Source organism: Clarias gariepinus, chromosome 21 (genome assembly GCF_024256425.1).
Source record: "Clarias gariepinus isolate MV-2021 ecotype Netherlands chromosome 21, CGAR_prim_01v2, whole genome shotgun sequence".
Lineage (NCBI taxonomy): Eukaryota > Metazoa > Chordata > Actinopteri > Siluriformes > Clariidae > Clarias > Clarias gariepinus.
Genome location: NC_071120.1, coordinates 18,566,392 through 18,584,756, shown reverse-complemented (window position 1 = coordinate 18,584,756; position 18,365 = coordinate 18,566,392). Strand labels below are relative to the sequence as shown.

The 18,365-nt window shown below is 36.9% G+C and overlaps 1 protein-coding gene across 1 annotated transcript; it reads left to right on the top strand.

Moving 5' to 3' along the window:
• The first annotated feature begins 562 nt into the window (after window positions 1-562).
• Window positions 563-16,884, top strand: LOC128509078 (transcription factor TFIIIB component B'' homolog). Its single transcript, XM_053480649.1, has 44 exons — window positions 563-658; window positions 1,367-1,603; window positions 2,123-2,708; window positions 2,822-2,925; window positions 3,027-3,083; window positions 3,740-3,871; window positions 3,968-4,095; window positions 4,194-4,288; window positions 4,791-4,845; window positions 5,057-5,185; window positions 5,270-5,530; window positions 5,670-5,870; window positions 5,974-6,141; window positions 6,217-6,286; window positions 6,385-6,565; window positions 6,698-6,771; window positions 6,854-7,133; window positions 7,238-7,274; window positions 7,358-7,662; window positions 7,751-7,805; window positions 7,888-7,980; window positions 8,059-8,527; window positions 8,613-8,773; window positions 8,861-9,001; window positions 9,484-9,601; window positions 9,714-9,801; window positions 9,898-9,937; window positions 10,024-10,210; window positions 10,316-10,585; window positions 10,689-11,087; window positions 11,176-11,550; window positions 11,642-11,937; window positions 12,040-12,161; window positions 12,245-12,338; window positions 12,429-12,672; window positions 12,770-12,938; window positions 13,048-13,144; window positions 13,237-13,423; window positions 13,511-13,701; window positions 14,326-14,539; window positions 14,648-14,726; window positions 14,826-14,910; window positions 15,014-15,387; window positions 16,616-16,884. The coding sequence occupies exons 2-44, from the start codon at window positions 1,368-1,370 to the stop codon at window positions 16,736-16,738; spliced, it is 7,770 nt and encodes a 2,589-aa protein (XP_053336624.1). The 5' UTR covers window positions 563-658; window position 1,367; the 3' UTR covers window positions 16,739-16,884.
• The last annotated feature ends 1,481 nt before the right edge of the window (window positions 16,885-18,365 follow it).

Sequence of the window (18,365 nt, the reverse complement as noted above, 5' to 3'; positions counted from 1 at the left end):
TATTAAAGTAAGGTTTGTTTACAGTTAATATATATATATATATATATATATATATATGTGTGTGTGTGTGTGTGTGTGTACACATTGTAATACATAAATAAATCTAAATAATTGTAAATCTATTTAGATCGATCAATAAATAAAGGGAGCATAATCTTCATAGACACGTCTTGTCTGATAAAATCCCTAACCTTTAATCTTCGACTTACTAACACACATTAATATGTTTAAAGATATTTCAACACGAATAGGTAAGTAAATATATATCTAAAAAAAAAATATTTTGAAAAAATCCTCTATCTGAGAAACGTCCTACATAATTCCATATAATGCTACACAAAATAAATATTATATACCTGTTCAAGACAAGCATGAAGCAAGTCACGTTGTAACACGTGCGCCCTATCAATCACCGCTGACTTTGCGAATTCGTCGCTATGAACTATGGGAAATGAAGTATTTTATCAGTTCACAGGACACGAACAGAACCGAAGCAAAACTACAATTCCCATAATCCCCTGAACTAGAGTTTCTCAGCTGAGTGCAGCAGCGTGAGTAGCCGGTGGGTTTCTGATAGAGAGAGAGAGAGAGCCGGCTAAAACTCAGCTGTTTTTAACCCTTCGGCATTTCAACGTTTTATAAGCGGTTTGTTGTTGAAGTGAGTCTTAATGTCCTCTGGTTGTCAGTTATTTTAAACATTCCGTGTGTTTGTTTGCAGTGTTTGAAGGTGGTGAAGCATGTGTGTGTGTGTGTGTGTGTGCGCTCGTGCGCTGCTGTAGCAGCAGCCCAATTTACCAGGATTTTAAATTAGCACTCAACAAATGCAGTTAATATCAGAAGTTTTTTAAAACACATTTTTTATTCTTTAGCAAAATAATTGACTTTTATGCAAGTTCTTACATTAAGCGTTTGTTTAGTAGATATTACAGACAGGTCACTGGGATTAGTCATGTGTACTTTTCTGATTTAGTGCTTTATTTCTGCTGTACCTCTGTACCAGAGGTGTTCAAGTCAAACCAGGACTTTTGATTGTGCTACACTAATGCACTTATCCCAGTATATCACTAGTGCTTGGATGCCATCAAGGTAGAAAGTTTTCTCAAAGTCTTGGTTGGACTGCCTGCTTTACATCTAAAACGTTGGTTTGAACTCCGGGAAATTATATTTTGTCACAATTTCTGAAAATGTAATAATATTGAATCGGGATATTTATAAAATCCCAGAATACTTGCAGAATCGAAGTGCAAATCGAATCAACACCTAGATATTTTGATAATATTGTATTGGGTGCTCCCTGGTGATTCCCATGCCTAGTAATTACTGTATATGAACAGTTTTTAAATAAACATTTCTTCTTTTTATTTAGGATGATGCGAAGGTCTAGAATCAGCGTTAAACCTAACTTCAGACCTGGAAGTCGGATGGGTACAGAGGGAGAACATGTCTCCCAGGGGATAAAAGAAGCAGGTGTGACCTTGCCAGCAATTGAAGCTAAAGAAGTGGCAAGACCAGCAGCAACTCAACAGCAAAATATCGGTCTTACAGAGCCTACTAAGGATGTGGGTATTAAGGATGCTGCTGAAGTGTTTTCAAACACAAACCAGTAAGTATTTCCTGCCTTCCACTGACTGTTTAATAAATGCCGGTTTAAATGTTGAACTAATAATGGAATGGACAATGCATAAGACACACAGAGCTACATTTACATTGATATTTTTCCAGTCTAACTTAAATTATTCTAACATTCCTACTAAACTGTTTATATGGACGCTGATCGGATGTGTTTTTACATGCACAAATAATAAAATCAACATTTTATTAGAAATAATAATGAGACATGTGAAGCATGTAATTTGCTGGAAATACAACAGGAAAAGAAACGTCTTGTCGTCGTCTTCTTCTAACTTTAAAGTTAGGTTAGGCTTCCCATCTTTTTTTCACAAATATTGCATTCTGCATTATAATTGGTTACTAAAATTCACTCACATTTATGACTGGTTAGATACCTCACTGCATGTGATATGTGAGCCAATAAAAGCCCTTTTCTTCTGGATGTGTTTTTATGTGCTATTGATTAGGGATAGTATTTTGATATTTTTTCATTGCTTATTCTTTAATGTAGAAATGATGGAGCACCCTCCAGTGGAGCTACCACTTCATCTACTGCTCCACATAGGCGAATGAGGATCTCGGCTGCTCCAAAACTTGTTGCGCCCAAAATTACTTCCACACCTAGGGCTCGACCATCTGCTAGCTTCCCTAGCTCAGCTCCATCATCCCAGTCCAATGAGGTACAAGTAAAGATCCATGATTCAGCTTCTGAAGCTCAGGTGTCTTCCCCAGTAATCTCTAATGATGTGCCCGAGTCAGGGACACCTAGAAAGTCCACATCTCTGCCTACACAATCATTATCTCCTTGTGTTCCTTCAACATCTGGTCTTCGAAAGTCTCCTGTCCGTGGTAAAAAGTCAGTTGAGGATTCACCACCATCTCCACAGCCTGGTCAAATTCCTCAGCAACCACCACAAGAACCGGAACCCCCCGAACGTCCATGTTCAACTGATATGCCTTCAGTCTGCATCAATCCTTTACATTTTGATAAGTCATCATCTTCTGAGACAACTGAAAAATCCTCAGACACAGATAGGATAATAAGGGCTCTTAAATTGAAGGAACTCATGAAGATTGAAAGGAAAAAAGATATCCAGGTAAATTGAATTAATCTAAGAAACATTTTTTCCTACTGTTTATGTACTATTAAAAATTCCTTATTAATATTGTTAGTTCCAGTAAGCAAGCAAGTTTTCATTTAATGCATTAGATGGGGAAGCGAAAGGTTGGTCATAAAGAGTTCACAGGTTTGGACCGCAGTAAGATGACCATGAGAGACCTTATCTATTATTTACCCAGTACCAGCCCTATGAGGTAGGCACCATTTTTATAAATGTATATGTTTATTTGTTTGTTTCTTTAACAAAGTCTCCTTGTGTCTTATGAGATTATCACCTTATGACTAAATCTAACAGGTCTTCTGTAGTGCAGGAGGAGAATCAAGAAGAGACCATTATTCCACCCTCGCCCAGGTAAGTTACAACAGAACATTGCACTAATGTGTGGCATTTTTTAGATTTCCCCCCCATGAGCATTTAAGATAAAGTGTATTCAGCTGTAAAAAAAAAAAAAATACACCATATGCTTAATAATTGGAAGTATAGTTTCTTTTTGTTAGACTACATTAAGTAAAGTAATAATTCAGCAATGTCCTGTTCTGTATAAGGTATAAGTTAGGTTTTCTCTATATATAGTATACGTGTATGTGTATATATAGTATGTGTGTGTATATATAGTATGTGTGTGTATATATAGTATGTGTGTGTGTGTATATGTATATATATATATATATATATATATATATATATATATATATATATATATATATCACAGCGCCCCAGGGCAGAGAGGGTATAGGCCACTGCTCAAGAGCCCAACAGTGGCAGCTTGGCAGTGCTAGGACTATAACCCATGATTTTCTGATCAGTAACCTATAGCAAACAAAGATCACAGACTAAAAAAAACTAGTGTATAATAAAAAGTTGTGTTATTATACATAACATAACATGACATGACATGAAAAAAGAATTTCTCCCAAATTGATGTTACGAATTTAAAATATTTAGAAACTACACATTGGTTTGAAAAAACACATTAGTAAACTAGTCCATAATTTAAAACAATTCAGGCAACAAATAAAAACAGCAGAGAAAGATGATGATGATGTTGATGATGAAGAAGCGGAATCTGAAAATGAAGAAATGCTGGTGCCGAAGGTCAGAGTGGCGGAGGATGGCTCAATCATATTGGATGAAGAAAGGTATTGTTACTTCATCTCTCATTCATTATATACTGTATATACGTTATTTATAAATATGCTATCCGTCATGTCATATCAACGGATTATGTATTTCAGTTTGACAGTGCGAGTGCAAAGGACCTCAAACACTAAATTGGTGGAGAATTCGATGTTTGAACGCGGCTCAACTACAACTTACGCCAGCTTCAGAACACTTAAACATGTAAAGACCTGGTCGGTCAGAGGTAGCACAAACAATATTGTAATGTTTTAGACTCCTTACACTTCCATGGTTGTCATTACAATTCCAGTTGTGGTGCTGATCTTTTTTTTTTTGTTTCAGAGACAGACTTGTTCTTCCTGGCCATTAATATGGTGGGAACGGATTTCTCTTTGATTGGCCAGCTGTTAACCCACCGTAGCCGCGCAGAAATTAAGGTATTTTATAAACAGTTTATATTTTTGTAATATATTGCCTAATTAATTAGAACTGTGTTATTTAATCGATTGATTATTTAAATCAATCTCGTGTTGAAGCAGTTTATTATTATTCAGAATCAATAAACACAAACTTTTTTTGGTACATTTCACAATGTTAGAAAATAGAAACCATGGACTACTACAATGCACTACTACTATTGAGTTTAAAAGCAGTTTGTGAAATACTGCCACCTACTGGACAGGTGTGGCGCAGAAGGACAAATGATTATTACTTTGTAGGAGATGTGACATTAAAAAAAAGCAATTTACACAACATTTAAATTTATATAAGATAGAATTTATAAGTTTCTAATAGTTTAAAACCTGTCGAAAATCGCAGTGCACAACGAATTGAATCAAATTCCTTGATATGATATGAATACCTCTGATTCACAAAACTATAATTAATGTTATGTTACTTTTTTTATACAATTTATTTATTTAATTATATTGTTTGTAGAGCAAATTTAAGAAGGAGGAGAAGGTCAACCCATGGAGAATAGACAAAGCTTTGAGTGAGTGCTTTTCACAAATAACACATGATCAGTTACAGACTCTGAACCTAATACAATGCAAAAAAAATAAACACCAAGTAACACAGTGTAATAAATGTCATCTAGAACGTTTACATTCTGTAATGATTACAAGCAGTTGCATTTTTTTAATCTTTTTTTTTTTTTTTTTTTACTAAATATATGATTGGGTTTGCTGTTTTATTTCCTCAAGGAAACACGCGACCCTATGACAAGGAGTTCTTTAGCTATTTGCGGGAGAAGATTTTGGCAAAAGATAAAGACAAAAGAAAATCTGTCAAACTGATACTGCCAAAAACCAGAAAACAAAGGAAATCCAAAGGTAGCATTGTTTATAATAAATATCAAAAAATACCCTTTCACTTTAGGGTATTAAAGTAGTAAGGTTTTTTGTCTATTTATACAGGAAACAAAGCAAGTGAACACAGTGTTAGTGGTGATGATGATGTCTTTCACATGGACAATCAGAACAACTTGGAGCATGATGGGGATCTTGGTGTAGAAAAAGAAAACGAAGATTTGTCTAATGTAAAAGAAACAAAGAGCTCGGTCCCTGCTAAAAAGAAATGCAAACGCGCGAGAGCTGTCAGCGAAGACAAAGACAGCTCCACTACAGAGCAAGTCAAAAGAAAAAAGCAAAGAAAAAGTGGCAAGAACACAAAAAGAGGTATGCAAATAAAATGCTTACCCTAAAAACCTACATTGGGCTTCATAATATTGTTAATTTTCATTAAAATTACTCCTAATGGAAACCATGTAATTAATGGTATTTGGGGCAGTTCAGTTATTTTGGTCTGTCATTTTAGACGCGAAGGATGACACTGAGGCTGAAAACGAACTTATTGCCCCGGGTGATACTATAAACTTAAATAAGGAGGATGAACTTAATAAAAGAAACACTTCAGCTTTAAAAAAAAGGTCCAAGCGCTCAAATAATGGTGATGATAAAGAAAATGAAAAGGAAGTTAAAGGAACGAAACGCAAGCAACTGAAGAAATCATGCAAAGGTTGTACTTAATTTTATTCACTATATTTCACCTGTTGGAAATTATGATTTTTGTTTTCATTTTTTTTTTTTATCTTTGTGACTATCCATGATAAAATTGACAGTTATCTCTGACAATGAAGAGTCTAATGGTGAACATGAAGCAAGCAGCATTATGGATGAGGATGGCTCTACATCTAAAAAGAAAAGAAAACGAGCTGAAAAGAGTGATCTCAATGAAGATGAGACCACCAAGAGGAAAAAGAACACAAAGAGAAAAAAGGCACTGAAAAGTAAGCTATTTCTTCTCAGAGCCTCCTTACCCATTGCCTTATTCATGGATCTTTTAGCTTACAATTTTTCTTTAGGTACAGTAGAAGACGACGACACTGCAGAAGAAGGAGAAGGAGCTTTAGAAGATTTACAGGAGGCTAAAAAGTAACAAATATTTTTTGTTCTAAATGAATCAGTAAACATTTGTGAATGGTCCACATAAAACAAATTGTCTGGTTTATCCATATTTTTTAATTGGTTAGGCTGAATGCTCCAGTCACAGCTGAAGTAGTAGATGATGGTCCATCACAAACTTCCAGGAGAAGTAAGAAGGTTTTGCCTAACCTGGCTACAAGACGAAACAAGAAAAGCTGTGAACCTGAAGCTTTCCCTGATGTTGAAGGGGAGAGCCAGGATGCAAACAATCCTGAATCCACTTTGACGGTATGAATTGACTAGAGATTAATGATTAGGTGGTCGGGAAGGGATTTTTTTTCCTACTACATTTTCAATTATTTTCAGCAATTATTCAGTACCAGCTTCTTTTGATTTTTTTTATTATTATTTTTTTTGTAGGCAGCAGACAGTCCTTTGCAGGATGAGAGGCTGCAGATGCAAGCAGTGGTTGTTCTAGAAAAGACCCCCCCAAGGCACATCATTCTAAATACTTTATACACCCAGGTTTTTAGTATTTTTTCCCACCATTTTATTGATCTTATTGTCTCTTTCCAGGCAGCAAAATTTGCTCAGCCCTTCAAAAGTCAAGTGCAAAACTGATGAGTTGGAGCCATCAGGAAGTTCTCCTGCTTCATCGTATAGCAGTGAGAGTTCTTGTGCTCAGCAGACAAGAATCCAAAGAGCAGGAAAAGTAAAGCGTGATCTGTCCAATAGTGGGACGAAGGGACAAGGAATGCTCGATCAAGATGAGACTGACCTTGTAAGCCCAGTAGTTCTGTTAGAGAGGCTTACTCAGGAACCTGAATATGAAGCTGATGAGCTCTCATTGAATGAGGTGAAACTGGTCATTTACATTACTTATGAATTTTGGCTTATGAAGTTCCATAAACTGTCTCTGTTAAACTAACTAACATCTTTTTTTTTTTTTTTTTAATTCAGAACCTGACTGACTTGTCATGTCTACGTGATTTACACAGTAAGTCTAGTACAATAACATGTATTTCGTTTCCTGTTTATCCGTGTTCTATTGTTAAAGTTAAATCTTCTACCACAAAAAAGGTCAGATGTTTCAAAGAAGGCCAATGGTGGTGTTATCTCGTGAGGAGGTGGATAGGATCCTCGATGCTTCCGACCAAAGTGCTGATGAGGAGCCTTCTGTGAGTCCTCTGGATTTATCATTAAACACTGAGCTCTCTTTTCCACTTCGCTGCAGCAAGATCTTAGACGACGATGATGATGATGATGATGATGATGATGAAACTGAGGTTGATTGTGGGTTCGAGGAACATGAGGAAAGAACAAATGAGATGGCTACTTCTGAAGAAAGAAACTGTGAAAAACTAGTGCAAGCAGAGTCTGTATCGGTGAGCAGAGAAGCCTAAATGTTAGCAGTACTGACATAAAATGATTATGATAACCCTTGCTCATTTTTTTTTATTTTTCTTATTAAAGGGAGAGCCTGCTATCTCAAACCTGAAGGACATTTCTACCTCCTTAAAACCAGAAGGTAAGGATTTTAAGCTGTGTGATTGATTTTTGCATGGTGATTATGCATATGTTATAGTCTAAGTTTCAACATTTCTATTTAGTATGCAGTCAACCAAAAGTACCCCTAAGCAACATAACACCCTCAAGCCCAATTAAGGAGGGTGAACCTGAGGTCCAACCAATGACTTGCAAGGGTAAGACTATTAGTATGATTTAGACTACTTCAGATTTTGGGTTTTAACCTGTAATAAAAGAGTAAATGGTTTTCATAGATGTGACAACAGTAGCAACAGTGGTTGAAGGTTCTCCAACTCTAGATATTCAGAAAAATCTAGATTCTGTCTGCACGAATCCAGATGCACCTCCGCCCCAAGAAACCGTCACCACTAAAACTGCTATGCTCGGTACTTCATTGGGAGTCTCGGATATCATGAAGAAATCTGAGAGCTCTATACCTCCAATCGTAGTTAAGGAGTCCACACTGGCTTTCTCTGAAATTACAGAGGGATCAAAGCTGACCCTTACAGAAAGCGTGTCGGAATCACAGAGGTCTCAGGAGGCAACTCCAGAATTTAATGCCGGATTGAGAAGGTCCCTAGAAGGATCTTTGCACACTTTGGAGTCATTGCAGGGCTCATCAGAAAGTAAGGAGGATACACAGAAATCTGCAAACTCGGAATTAAACACAAGTACACAAGAGGTCAAGGTAGACTCCCAGGAAGAGGTGTCCGCTTCATCCAGGTTTGTAGTTACAAAGAAATTAGACAATGTAGGAGGAAAATATCTGTTGACATGTCATGACTCAGTACCTTTGTTTAATTACTAGTGCCTCTGTTGCTTTTGAACATGGCATCAAACTAACAAGGAGGAGCAAATTCCTGAAGCCTAAACCTAACCTGAGTCAGAAATCAAGACCCACAGCATTCCAAAACCAAAGACGAGACCCTAAAACACACAGTACTCAAAAACCCACGAGCAGTGAGACAGGTAAGATTCATGTAAAGTACAATGCACACTGACTCTCAACTTGTATTGGAAATAACCATCTGTGATCGTTTTGTCTTAATTTTTCAGAAGTCTCCAAAGAGACGCTACTTTACAGTCCTGCTAATGACCAGCATGGTGCATTAGAAGACCTCAGTAATCAGAACCGTATTGCTGAGGAGACATCTTTGTCAAAAGCATTCGATCAATTGGAATCTGAATTAACAAAAGGTTCATTCAAATTAGGTTTTTTGCCCATCTTGCATTCTGTTCTTTTTTGTGTTATAAATACAAATTGACATTCTGAAGCAGATCATGAAGATGTGTGTTTGACCACATGTGCAAACTTGAAAGTAATCTGATAATTTATTTGAGACTGTGCTTTTGGGAAAAGCAAAAAAATTGAGGAGTTAAAGGACCAGCAATTAGCTAGAGAGATAGACTGAGAGAGAAATGTTTACAAAATCCAATGTGTGATGCCAATTTTTTCCTTTTAAGTTTTTGAAGGAATAAAATTGATATTGCTATTTTGGGTTATTCGAAAACAAGTGGACATGGTTGATAAAAATAAAAAACATTAAGTCATTCAATTAAAAATATTTTATTCATAAAATTAGGATGGAAACCAAACAATTGATAAAATGTGAAAAAGTAATCTTTTGACGAATTATGTTAAATTTGTTAAATGTGTACGAATTTTCTTATATTGCCAGATGTTATTGATGGGTCAACAGCAGTACAGGATAAGAAAGCTATCACTACACTAGCTGTCATTGATGATGAGCCCCCGATGGCTTCACAATCTAGCAGCCGAACATGTGATGTTGACAGGTACTTCACTGACATTTCACTATACAACCAGTCTGTGACAAATAAAACATGAACAAGTAAAAACTGAATTTAGGACTGAAAATTACTATGAGCCCTTTCTTTGTCTCTACAGGATTACACCCTGTAGTTCACTGACATCACCTCAGCTTTTACAAACTGGAGAAGGTACTGGCACAGAGGAGAGGGTTATTTCTTCTGAGGTAAGTTCAGCCGTGTGGCATCTCGTTTAGATTTGTTTCTAACACATTTGTTTACTTGATAAGATGAGAACTGATTCAAAGGTTATGTATTTCCAGGATGTCTGTGCCCCTGCAGAAATACTTCACCTAAATGACGGTGAGCATTTTTAGAAAACCCAACTTAATTTTAGTAAAATCAAGGCCCTTGTCTTCTTTTGTTAAACTGTCACTGTTTGCATGCAGATGGTCACAATGATGAGGAGCCCACCTTTATCTTAACTCTGTATGAGATTCCGGTCACTCAGTCCCAACTGACTGTGTCTAGCAAAGACTATGAAATGACCTCTGACCTTGCCACAGTTGAAACCCAGGCTTTTCTGGGTTTTTCAGACCAGGCACATGTGTTACCTTGTACATCAGAGTCATCCAGGTTAGTCTCATCAGGCCTGTGTTATTAAAGTCTGTTTCCAAAAGTAAAATTGCGAATATTTGTGTAATGTGTAATAACACTTTTTGTTTCTTCCTATTTCTACAGAATAGATTCTTCTCTCGTGGAAGGTAGTGGACCGGAAAACAACTTGGGCGTCATCAGTGAGGATCTGTCGGAGAATGACAAGGAGGAAATCACGGCACAAGCTACATCTCAAGTCATCAGTTCATCACATGCAAAGAGTGTAGACTCTGACGCTTCAAGTCTTAAAATGTATATTCCGCCTAATGACCCTGATTTAGGGTGCAAAATGGGTTCAGAGTTTTCTCCACTTGATTTGGCACTTGCACCTTCTGCGATTAGTGTCTCAAACTGGTAAGAAGTCTGATATCTCGATTCACCCTCCGACAGTAGGAGTTTTTAAATTTGACATTATTAAGTATTTTCAATGTTTTATATTATGTTGTACGTCTTTTAGCATTAAACAGTCACCTCAAGACTCGGATGATTCTAAGCAGCACAAGAGTGTTTCTCATATTTTGTTGGGTGGTGATGTTGTCCCCGTCTCAGAGGAGACTGGAGACGATTCAAACAAGAACAGGACAATGGCTGTAGAAAGCAAGCTTCAAAGCAAGGACACCTTTTCAGCTAATGTCACAGAAGATTTGGCAGCAAATGTCAGCGAGCAAGCATCATCTCATGAGCCCGTATTACTCTACACAAAGGACAAGCAAAGTGATGATTGTGCAAATCAGGAAACCGATGCTCCACATACAGATCGAGAGTCAGTGCGCAAAAATGGTTCGGAGTTGGCTCCACTTGAAGATTTGGCATTCCGGACACAAAGCACCTTTTCTGGATTTAACATTACAAAAAGGTAAGAGGCTAAAAAACTTCAGTCTTTCCAAAAGTGATTTGAGTCTGAGATCATTGTTAAAACTATCATTAAATATTTTACATTTTAGCGTCACAACATTACCTCAAGACTCGGAGGACAAAGACCAATACGATGGGGTTTCTCATACGGTGCTGGCTGACATCTTTGTCCCTGTCTCAGAGGAGATGGGAGACAGTTCGAGCAAGGAAGCGTCTTCAGCTAGTGTGACTGATAATTTGGCAGAAAATGTCAAGGAGAAAATCTCTGAGCTCATGACGGCTCCTGAACCCATATTACTGGACACAAAGGACGAAGAGGAAAGAGAGAATTTTCTAGACACGGAGACTGGTATTTCACATTTAGACCCTAATTCTGAGTTCAAAGAAGGTTCAAAGATTTCTCCCCTTGAGGATTCGTTGTCCAGGAATCAGAACAAACCTTTTGGATTTTGTGTCTCGAAAAGGTAAGAGGCCAGAAAAATCTACTCTTTTCATAACAACCATATAAGCTTGCTTATTATTACAATTTTTGTTAACTTTTCTTTTATTCCTTAGCATTGAAACATTTCCTCAAAACCCAGAAGACACTGCGCAGTTTGAGCATGTTTCTAATATGCTGCTGACGGATGTCTTTGTCCCTGTCTCAGAGGAGACAGGCGATAATTCAAACAAGGACAGGACACAGGTTATAGAAGAAAAAAGTCACAGCAAGGAACCCTCTATAGTTAGTGTTCCACAGAGACAAAACACTCCATATGAAGAACCTAGAAAAGATTCCACAAAGGAATCAAAAGATTCACCAGGTTCATCAGAGGAGCATAAAGCACCTCCTAGAAGGAGAGCGAGACAAAGTAAATGAATGTGTATTTCATTGTACAAATTTCATTGTCAATGAGAGTTCCTGGTGCTTCACATGTATGATATACTTGTCTCTGATTTCTGATTTTTTTAAGTCAAGCCACAACCTAAACTGGTAAAAAGGACACTTATTAAAGATGACGCCTCAAAAACTGATAAGCTCATGATGGAGTTGAGCCCCCCAAGCTCTTCAAGCGTCTTCTTACCAGCCCGTCATGTAAAGCAACAACTGGATTTTTAATGCGTTTGGTTGTCTGTTTATCCATTTAATTGCAAATTACAACCAAAATTGTTTTACAGGAGGAAAACCTGGCGGGTATTTCAAATACTACTGATGAGAAGCCGGTAGGCACAATGTCATCTATAGAAGGTAACCAAACCTGTGTTGATGGAGGTGAGCAGATAGTACTTGTTATTGGTTAATCTAGACTGGATCATTATGGAGGCCTTTTTTAAATTATCATTTATTATTCTGTCCAAGAAGGTAAGAAAGATGTGCCCAAGTCCATTACAGATGAATCTCCAAAAATGTCTCAGGATGACTTGGGTATCACTCAGTCAAAGCCAATTTCCACTCTTCTGCATAAACCTGAAGACTTTAAGCTTGAAGAGGAACGTAGTGAAAATGTAACAGGAGAAACTGCAGTTAAAGACGACATGGAGTCTTCTGCAGAGGACAAGGAATTGTCAATACCAGCAAATGTGCAGCCATGGTGTGAGGACATGGTGTAAGAAAGCATTACAGATATGTTCAATCAATCTGGGAGCTTTATTTATTTAAACTATTAAAAGCTTTGCCATGACTAAACTACTTTTGTTCTTTAGTTATGGCTCTTCTGCTGTGGACTCTGAGGAAACTGTGGCAGGAACACAAGGTGTTTGTCACATGGTGTTGCCCGATGTCCTTGTTCTTGTCTCAGATGAGATGGAAGATGACTTATGTGAAGAACCTTTAGAGAGTCTTTCAAAGAATTCCAGCACCCACTTTCAAAAGGTTGTGTTTTTAGTCGTTGTTTAATGTTTCTCAAGCTTAAGTCATGATATCTGATTTCACCTTATTGAAGAATTGCAGTGAGTTTTACAGGTTTAAATATCTTAAGCAGGAATTAAAAACCGAAGATGTGTCCCAAGCATTTGTTGAAAAATCAGCACAGGATCAGTGGGCATTAGTGGATATTAAAACGCCTGTCAGAAAGAGAGGTATGGAAACATTTTGTTTGGAAATATTATTTTTTGATGGATTGAGTGTCCATCTTTTTCATTTGTCACTTCTGTCTGATCTTAACCAACAGGCAAGCAGGAGGTGAAGACTACGTTTACTGGGACTGACTTGATAGTAAGTCAGCCAACATCTCCACAAGCCAACACAACACCATTATCCCAGCTAAATACCCTACCTCAGAATGAGAACATGGTGTTACTTGAAGAAAAGTTAAAGAGAAGACATCACATCATGCCATGCACTGTTCGACTCTCAAGGTAAAAAAAAGAAAAGAATTTGACAGAAGTCCAACTTGTTTATTTATTGTTTACTGCAATAAAAAAAATTGTTGTTGTTTGTTGCAGTCTTGACACTGCAGGTCAGAGTATGAGTTCTCCTCGGCTTGAAGGTAGAAAGGGCAATGATCAGAGGAGCTTGCCAACATGCCATGCAAGTGTAACGAATCTATCAGAGGAATTAAACACGCCATCGCTATTTGAGAAGAAGAAATTGCAAGAGGCAGAATCAGAAGAGACGTCTTCTAAAAGAAGTAAAGGTAAAGAAACAAACTAAACATTGCCATATACATTTCTTACAAAATGTATGTCTGTCAAGTATGAGTTCTTTTTTATAAAAGAACTGTCTCCCCATTAAAACCAGTATTTCAAAATTCAGAGAATGATGTCAATGACAGAGACATTATTGGACCATGATACGGGCTCATTGACTGTCCTGCAGTTTTAGCTGCGGCCAAATGTCATTGAAGTTAGTTGACTTATCACGTTTAATTCTGGAATACCAGTAGCAGTACTGGCAGCATTTTCTGGACCATTTCGCAAATTACACTATAAAATGATTGTCTTGTCCTGTCCTGGTTTTATTACTCTTGACCCGTTCAGACCTAGGACAATCAATAGTGGAACTAGTTGTCCAGAATCAGTTCCATAGCCTGTAAATTGTATTCCTGCCAACTCTAAACCCTCTGGCAAAGTCTACTTGTGTTGCACTGCGTTGAATCATTGCCAAACTGGTTTTCGTAACAGTTTTACATGCAATGTTGTCCATAAATAAATTGTTTTAACTGATTACTTTGTGGTTTTGAATACTTTATGATGAGTGTCGTTATCTTTGCTTTTTTTGACAAGGCAAACTAATAATAATAACCCATTTTCTAAAACAGGCAAGAAAAATGAATCCTCACCAGACACAACTCGTGGTCATTTAAAAGCAGTTCAAACGCTTGGACGAACTCAGCAGCTAACCATAACAGATTGGTTAAAGAAAAAGTCTTCTGCAACAAAACAGGAAGGAGAAAAAGAACCCGAGACGTCTTCCCACGTTCAGTCATGCTTAAAAGTTAAAGGAATGCATGAAGCCATGGTTGAGAAGACAAAGTAAGAGAATTCCAGTCTTAATCATTATGAAAGAATTACTTTTATGTAAAGATAAGATGAAATGTTCAATCTGACACTTCTGTATTTGTGTTCAAAATCGAAACAAAGAGATTCAGAGGAACCTGAGGGGTCTCACTTAGTGCCTGCCATGGAGGAGAATGAAGAAGTGAGCAGTGTCTCTAAAGAGGTACATGATGCAACCGCATATTGAGTTTTTTTAAACAAATGCAAAAGAAATATTCTCAACATTAAATAAATAATTGGTTGTACCAATTTTTTGCTGTAGGTGAAAATGTCATCAGAAGTGGTCAAGAAATCTAATGATGACCCATCTGTATCACAAGTAAAGAAATCACCTCCTAGACGGAGAGGTAAGCCAGTTAGGGACCTGCTTGATGTGCTTGTGGTTTATTGTTTTAATTAATAAAAGTATCTTGAATTTGAATTTGTCTGACACCTCTGATCTTTCAAAAGCCAAACTACAGGTGAAACCTAAACTGTTAAAAAGGGCATGTACCAGTGAATGTGATACTTCAACACCAGATCCACCACAGCCAACACTGTTCACCTCATCAACACGCCAGCATGCCCAAGCAGCCGGAGAAAAGGAAGAGTCCAAAAACGAACAACTTGTAAATGAGCTTCCTAATACATCTAGCTTGGAAGAAAACTCAGAGAAAAAGACTTCTTTAACAAGGGGTCCCCAATCTCCCATATCCCAAGACACTTGGCCAAGGGTTGTTCTGCCACGTGTGAAGTTATGGACTACAGAAGCAGGCGTCTCCTCTGCCTCATCCACGCCTACATCCTCTCCAGCCAGGGTTTCACAAAGTGTCTCTCCTCCACAGGTAAAGATAAGGGTTGCCATAGTCACATAAATCCATAGGTTTATTATTATTATCAAATATGATATTACTATTATAATGAAGCCTAGGCCAGGACAGCCGTCAAGACCATTAATACAAATTCTTGTATAATGTTTATTTTGTAACACATTTATTTTTCAGGGGTTTATCATGGATATGCAAATAAATATTTATGTATAATAAGAATAAATATTTTTATAATGAAAAATCAGAAGAAACTAATTTTATTATAAAATAAACAATATGAAAGTATACATGTATTTTTAAAAATATTTTTGTTTTCATAAACAACATATATATTTTCATATTGCTTATTTTATTTTATTGTTTTATGTAATTTGTAAACCATTAACCCTTTAAATTTATGTTCTAGAATAATATTTGATAGCAATTATGTAGGGGGGGCAATCCATGGCAGGGGGTCATTTCAGCGCATAACGTGTTACAAAAAAAAATGAGCCACTCTTTTTTTGCTATTTCGTTAACCAATCAAAGGGCTTGTGATCAGTGTTTCTACTGTCGATGCATATCGCCTTTTAAACCAACGCACGAACGCACAATAATCCTAGACAACTCAATCCAGCTATACTAATCATCAACTACAGATGTGCTCGAAGAACCAAGTTAGCCGGATCGTAATTAGCACGATGATCTCATCTTAGATGTGTCAATTCATCTTGGGTGTGTCGAGCGACGTACGAAGAACAAATAAAAGAATAAAAAGTCGCCAATATGCCTGGTTTTATTTTAGGAATAGTGTATATCCAGACAGTCCACTCCCTGCTAAGTAAATAAATATAAAATAAAACGCTGATCAATCTACGTCTGATGACAGAAACATAGTCGACCAGTAAACGTTCTTGGGTACAGTCAACATTATCAGATAATGATAGCAAAGCAGACTTGATTTGTTTTTTTATCTTTGGTCTGTGTCGCGTTCACATTTTCCCAACCCGTTTGTTCTCTTACTTGGTGCACACTGATGTACGGATAGCAGCTTTTACACTTCACTTCAACTTTCCAGTGAACTGCACTAATAGGACAACCGCACCAAAGTTTGTTTTAATCGATTCAAACATGTCAAGTGTGAACACACTAAAAGGAGGCAAGTTAGAAACCTGTTATGTTAATCGATTTTTTTTTTAAATGATGACATTGTAAAGTGTTTATCCATATTTTATTAAACTATTTTTTGTTTGTTCATTTATAGCTGAAGAAATCCACAACACAAAGCAGTTCTCCCACAGACAGTGAGAATTCTGATGATGACCCGTCCAGAGTGTCACAATTCTTCCTCAGCGATATTTTTACTGAAGTAGAGGAGGCAGAATGATTGACAAAACCAAAGATTCTTAGTGATGATGTGGTTGCTGCTATATAATTTAATACTTCTCCAGGAGAGGAACTAATGCAAGTTTTAAATCAGGCTAATTTATCTTAATACTCATGTTCTATGTTCTCATTTAGTGCTGCAAAACTATTTTGTTAATTTTGCTAATTGAAAATTGTCTGGCTTAAGCGAATGTAGCTGATTTTTTTTTTTTTTTTTTTTTAATTCTTGCCAGATTACTAAAGTTTTATTCTGTTATTTGTATTTTGTTTTCTTCACATTGAATTGTTACCTCAGTAACAAGTTATACCGATAAATGCATAATGCTATAACAATCTATAAGTTATAATTACATAAATACATATCACATATGTATAATACTGTAAGTGAATTATTTAAAGCCTAATTTATTATTTAAGAATAAACATGTGAATGTCTTAGTATGTTAATTTTTGACTCTTTAAATTTTATTTCTGTTAGTGGTGTTTTGTGATTATTTTTTTCCTTTCTTTAATGTATCGCATGAATTAAAAACAACACCCTAGCTCATTCTGTTTTACATAGAATAATATGTGGCCTTGACCTCCCATTTTACAACCATCCTCTGGTCAACATGACCCTCTCAAGTCTCATTTATTTATATAGCCCTTTATGTTACAACGTAAACCAAAGGACTGAACATCCAGGGCACTAAAAAATAAAATAAAATGCATAATACATACAATGGCAAAGTCAAGAATTAAAAGCGACAGAGTACAAATACGTTTTAACACAAGTTTTAAAAACCTCAACTGAGGATGCAGATCTAACATCAGGGGGGAGCGCATTCCATAGTCTAGGCCCAACAACTGAAAAGGCTCGAGCCCCTTTCGTTTTAGGGCGAGTTCTCGGTACAAACAGCTAAAAACAATTGGAGTACCTTTGTGCTCTACAAGAGTTCATATGCACCAAGTCCTTAATATATTCCGGGGCCAAATCCTGAACGACTTTATAAACGTACAACACCACCTTGTACTGAATTCGATGTTTCACGGGAAGCCAGTGAAGCATTTTTAGAACCGGAGTGATGTGCTCCCTTTTCTTGACACCGGCTAGGACTGAGCCTCGCTGCAGCATTTTGAACCATTTGCAGCTTCGATATAAGTGATTGGCTGATACCTACATAAAGAACATTGCAATAATCCAAACGAGAAGAGATAAATGCATGAATCACCTTTTTCAAGTTGGGAACAGACAAAAAAGACTTCATTTTCGCAATAGTCCTTAACTGGTAGTAGCAATTTTTTACCACATTTTTAACCTGGTGATCGAACATAAGAGCAGAGTCAAAAATTACACCTAGATTTTTTATTTTCGGTTGAACATAGGTTTCCCAAGGGCCAAGAAAATCAGTTGAAACCCTATCATCATTGTTCATCCCAAAAACCAGAACTTCCGATTTGTTAGTATTTAACTTCAGGCAGTTTTATTCTAACCAGCTGATCACCTCCTTAAGACAGAGTACCAAGGATTGATTGGGGCTTGAGGCTCCTGCACTGATCGGTAAATAAATCTGAATGTCGTCTGCGTATAAATGATATAAAATACCGTGTTTCTTAAAAATAAGACCCAGGGGAGGACGTGCAACCTC

What these genes read in the sequence shown, in the direction of transcription:
- LOC128509078 (XM_053480649.1), top strand. Translation starts at nt 1,368, where the DNA reads ATGATGCGAAGGTCTAGAATCAGCGTTAAACCTAACTTCAGACCTGGA. An exon ending in GCGATTAGTGTCTCAAACTG is followed by an intron (nt 10,586 to 10,688) that starts GTAAGAAGTCTG and finishes TACGTCTTTTAG; the next exon opens with CATTAAACAGTCACCTCAAG. An exon ending in TCTTCTTACCAGCCCGTCAT is followed by an intron (nt 12,162 to 12,244) that starts GTAAAGCAACAA and finishes ATTGTTTTACAG; the next exon opens with GAGGAAAACCTGGCGGGTAT.